Raw genomic sequence first — 5201 nt, 5'->3', positions numbered from 1 at the left:
TGTTGGTCTGTGGGCCCATATTTTTTGATGTGTTCGCCGGCTCATATGTTGTAGCCTCACAGATACATATTTAGTTGGTCCTCCAGGCCCATAACATCTGGTCTCACAGGCCCTGATTTTTGGTGTGTGCAAGCCCATATGTTGTAGCCTCACAGATTCAAATTTTGTTGGTCTGTAGGCCCATATTTTTGGATGTGTTTGCCAGCCCATATTTTTTTGCCTCGTAGATTTATATTTAGTTGGTCCTCCAGGCCCATAATATCTGGTCTCACAGGCCCAGATTTTTGAGGGTGTGCAAGCTCATATATTATAGCCTTTCAGATTCATATTGTGTTGGTCCTGCAGGCCTATAATATCTGGTCTCACAGGCCCATATTATTGGGAGTGTGCAAGCCCAAATTTTGTAGCCTCGCAGATCCATATTTGTTGGTCCTCCAGGCCCATAATATCTGGTCTCACAGGCCCATATTTTTGGGTGTGTGCAAGCTCATATATTATAGCCTCTCAGATTCATATTGTGTTGGTCCTGCAGGCCTATAATATCTGTTCTCACAGGCCCATATTATTGGGGGTGTGCAAGCCCAAATTTTGTAGCCTCGCAGATCCATATTTGTTGGTCCTCCAGGCCCATAATATCTGGTCTTACAGGCCCATATTATTGGGGGTGTGCAAGCCCAAATTTTGTAGCCTTGCAGATCCATATTGTGTTGATCCTGCAGGCCCATAATATCTGGTCTTACAGGCCCAAATTATTGGGGGTGTGCAAGCCCAAATTTTGTAGCCTCACATATTCAAATGTTGTTGGTCTGTAGCCCCATATTTTTTGATGTGTTCGCCAGCCCATATTTTGTCGCCTCGCAGATCTATATTTAGTGGGTCTTCCAGGCCCATAATATCTGGTCTCACAGGCCAATATTTTTGGGGGTGTGCAAGCCCAAATTTTGTAGCCTCGCAGATCCATATTTGTTGGTCCTCCAGGCCCATGATATCTGGTCTCACAGGCCCATGTTATTGGGGGTGTGCAAGCCCATATGTTGTAGCCTCACAGATTCAAATGTTGTTGGTCTGTAGGCCCATATTTTTGGATGTGTTTGCCAGCCCATATTTTTTTGCCTCGTAGATTTATATTTAGTTGGTCCTCCAGGCCCATAATATCTGGTCTCACAGGCCCAGATTTTTGAGGGTGTGCAAGCTCATATATTATAGCCTTTCAGATTCATATTGTGTTGGTCCTGCAGGCCTATAATATCTGGTCTCACAGGCCCATATTATTGGGAGTGTGCAAGCCCAAATTTTGTAGCCTCGCAGATCCATATTTGTTGGTCCTCCAGGCCCATAATATCTGGTCTCACAGGCCCATATTTTTGGGTGTGTGCAAGCTCATATATTATAGCCTCTCAGATTCATATTGTGTTGGTCCTGCAGGCCTATAATATCTGTTCTCACAGGCCCATATTATTGGGGGTGTGCAAGCCCAAATTTTGTAGCCTCGCAGATCCATATTTGTTGGTCCTCCAGGCCCATAATATCTGGTCTTACAGGCCCATATTATTGGGGGTGTGCAAGCCCAAATTTTGTAGCCTTGCAGATCCATATTGTGTTGATCCTGCAGGCCCATAATATCTGGTCTTACAGGCCCAAATTATTGGGGGTGTGCAAGCCCAAATTTTGTAGCCTCACATATTCAAATGTTGTTGGTCTGTAGCCCCATATTTTTTGATGTGTTCGCCAGCCCATATTTTGTCGCCTCGCAGATCTATATTTAGTGGGTCTTCCAGGCCCATAATATCTGGTCTCACAGGCCAATATTTTTGGGGGTGTGCAAGCCCAAATTTTGTAGCCTCGCAGATCCATATTTGTTGGTCCTCCAGGCCCATGATATCTGGTCTCACAGGCCCATGTTATTGGGGGTGTGCAAGCCCATATATTGTAGCCTCACAGATTCAAATTTTGTTGGTCTGTAGGCCCATATTTTTGGATGTGTTTGCCAGCCCATATTTTGTTGCTTCGCAGATTTATATTTAGTTGGTCCTCCAGGCCCATAATATCTGGTCTCACAGGCCCTGATTTTTGGTGTGTGCAAGCCCATATATTGTAGCCTCTCAGATCCATATTGTGTTGGTCCTCCAGGCCCATAATATCTGGTCTCACAGGCCAATATTTTTGGGGGTGTGCAAGCCCAAATTTTGTAGCTTCGCAGATCCATATTTGTTGGTCCTCCAGGCCCATAATATTTGGTCTTACAGGCCCATATTATTGGAGGTATGCAAGCCCATATGTTGTAGCCTCACATATTCAAATGTTGTTGGTCTGTAGGCCCATATTTTTTGATGTGTTCGCCAGCCCATATTTCGTCGCCTCGCAGATCCATATTTAGTGGGTCTTCCAGGCCCATAATATCTGGTCTCACAGGCCCATGTTATTGGGGGTGTGCAAGCCCATATATTGTAGCCTCACAGATTCAAATTTTGTTGGTCTGTAGGCCCATATTTTTGGATGTGTTTGCCAGCCCATATTTTGTTGCTTCGCAGATTTATATTTAGTTGGTCCTCCAGGCCCATAATATCTGGTCTCACAGGCCCTGATTTTTGGTGTGTGCAAGCCCATATATTGTAGCCTCTCAGATCCATATTGTGTTGGTCCTCCAGGCCCATAATATCTGGTCTCACAGGCCAATATTTTTGGGGGTGTGCAAGCCCAAATTTTGTAGCCTCGCAGATCCATATTTGTTGGTCCTCCAGGCCCATAATATTTGGTCTTACAGGCCCATATTATTGGAGGTATGCAAGCCCATATGTTGTAGCCTCACATATTCAAATGTTGTTGGTCTGTAGGCCCATATTTTTTTATGTGTTCGCCAGCCCATATTTCGTCGCCTCGCAGATCCATATTTAGTGGGTCTTCCAGGCCCATAATATCTGGTCTCACAGGCCCATGTTATTGGGGGTGTGCAAGCCCATATGTTGTAGCCTCACAGATTCAAATTGTGTTGGTCTGTAGGCCCATATTTTTGGATGTTTGCCAGCCCATATTTTGTAGCCTCGCAGATCCATATTGTGTTGGTCCTGCAGGCCCATAATATCTGGTCTCACAGGCCCATGTTATTGGGGTTGTGCAAGCCTATATGTTGTAGCCTCACAGATTCAAATGTTGTTGGTCTGTAGGCCCATATTTTTGGATATGTTTGCCAGCTCTTATTTTGTTGCCTCGCAGATTTATATTTACTTTGTCCTCCAGGCCCATAATATCTGGTTTCACAGGCCCAGATTTTTGGGTGTGTGCAAGCCTATATATTGTAGCCTCTCAGATCCATATTGTGTTGGTCTTCCAGGCCCATAATATCTGGTCTCACAGGCCAATATTTTTGGGGGTGTGCAAGCCCAAATTTTGTAGCCTCGCAGATCCATATTTGTTGGTCCTCCAGGCCCATAATATCTGGCCTCACAGGCTCATGTTATTGGGGGTGTGCAAGCCCAAATGTTGTAGCCTCACAGATTCAAATTTTGTTGGTCTGTAGGCCCATATTTTTGGATGTGTTTGCCAGCCCATATTTTTTTGCCTCGCAGATTTATATTTAGTTGGTCCTCCAGGCCCATAATATCTGGTCTCACAGGCCCAGATTTTTGAGGGTGTGCAAGCCTATATATTATAGCCTCTCAGATTCATATTGTGTTGGTCCTGCAGGCCCATAATATCTGGTCTCACAGGCCAATATTTTTGGGGGTGTGCAAGCCCAAATTTTGTAGCCTCGCAGATCCATATTTGTTGGTCCTCCAGGCCCATAATATCTGGTCTCACAGGCCCATATTTTTGGGTGTGTGCAAGACCTGGCCTATAGTGTTACATATGGGCATTTTTGGGGGGGTGTTGTCAAAAATACTTAAATATCTGACTAATGTATCCATCCATCTGTCAGTAAATAATACAATTGTCAAATGTGTAATGAGGCTCTCATGTGTTTATAAAACCTATATATTTAATTCAATGTCACCGACGGCAGCCGTAATTGAAAGAAGAAGAGTTTGACACCCTCGCCACGAAGGGTGGAGTCCGCAACCACCTCAAATACGCATGAGACAGCAGTTTAACGTGTGCTTTTAGAGAGGAACATCTGCCATTTCCTTTTGCTTGTTTCCTCCTGTTAGCAGCAGACATCTCATGCAGGCGTTGCAAATATGCTGCCAGTCAAGAAAATCAAGTCTTTTGTGAGAGTTGGCGATGCAGCAAAGGGAAGTCAAGTCCAGTAAAAGCTTTTCTTACGTTTGTTCTACCTCTTCTTCTGTTTCAGACAATCAGCTCGCCACCAAGTATGAAAAAAATATCTTCCTATTTCACCAGGAGACACACGGAGTGATGTCATAGCCACCTTGGGTCATTTTAATGCACAAAATACTGCCGGAATGGACAAATATTCCTCACATTTACATGTTATGGTCACAGTTCCTGCTTCATACGTGTTTTTGATGAGAAGTTGAACTCAATTTTGGTAGTTTTACCGTAACCAGAGAAATTTTAGATGTGTTTATTTTACACAGCCTGCCCAATTTGTGTCAAGTTTTCAAAGATGGGGAGAAAAAAAAAAAAGAGTTCAAAAGCTCTACCTTTTTAAGACAAGAAGACTTTGTAAAATATCAGCTTTTATTGAACAGTTTCTTCTTTTTGTTAATATGTACAAAATAGCACGTGCTTGCTTTGTTTATGAGTGCACAGATTTTTTTTTTTTATTAAATTGAAGATATATTCAACTTGTACTGAGCGTATTGGCTTCTTGTTGGTACAACTGTCACAAAAGAATACTTTTTAATAAAAACTTAATTTTATGTGGCCCGCAAAATCCTGTAAAGTCATGTGTCAAAGTTAAAAAAAAAAAGTAAATATATGTTAGGTCAGGAAAAAACACAGAGGCTATTTCATCCCTACAAGCCTGTTTTGCAGGTTTCTCTGCTCTTCAGAGGATTTTATATTATAAAATACTGCATATATTTGTCGCATAATCCAATACTATTATAAAATCCTCTGGATTTTATATTACAATTTTTTATAATATAAAACCCCCTGGATTTTATAATGTAAAATCCTCTGAAGAGCAGAGAAATCTGTGAAACAGGCTTGTAGGGATGAAATAGCCTCTGTGTTTTTCCTGACCTAACATATATTCCACTCTACCTCGACTATATATTTTTAAATTAATAATTAATAAA

General features: G+C 42.4%; 1 protein-coding gene across 1 annotated transcript in view; it reads left to right on the top strand.

The window, feature by feature from the left end:
- dtl (denticleless E3 ubiquitin protein ligase homolog (Drosophila)) overlaps positions 1-4745 on the top strand; it is a 29252-nt gene extending 24507 nt beyond the window's left edge. Inside the window, exon 15 of the mRNA XM_061886839.1 lies at positions 4289-4745. Within this exon, the coding sequence (XP_061742823.1) occupies positions 4289-4354 (66 nt within the window). The 3' untranslated portion in view covers positions 4355-4745. The remainder of the gene's footprint in view (positions 1-4288) is intronic.
- The last annotated feature ends 456 nt before the right edge of the window (positions 4746-5201 follow it).

The sequence above is a fragment of the Nerophis ophidion genome, linkage group LG24, assembly GCF_033978795.1.
Source record: "Nerophis ophidion isolate RoL-2023_Sa linkage group LG24, RoL_Noph_v1.0, whole genome shotgun sequence".
Classification (NCBI taxonomy): Eukaryota; Metazoa; Chordata; class Actinopteri; order Syngnathiformes; family Syngnathidae; genus Nerophis; species Nerophis ophidion.
This window is presented reverse-complemented; position numbering and strand designations above follow the sequence as displayed.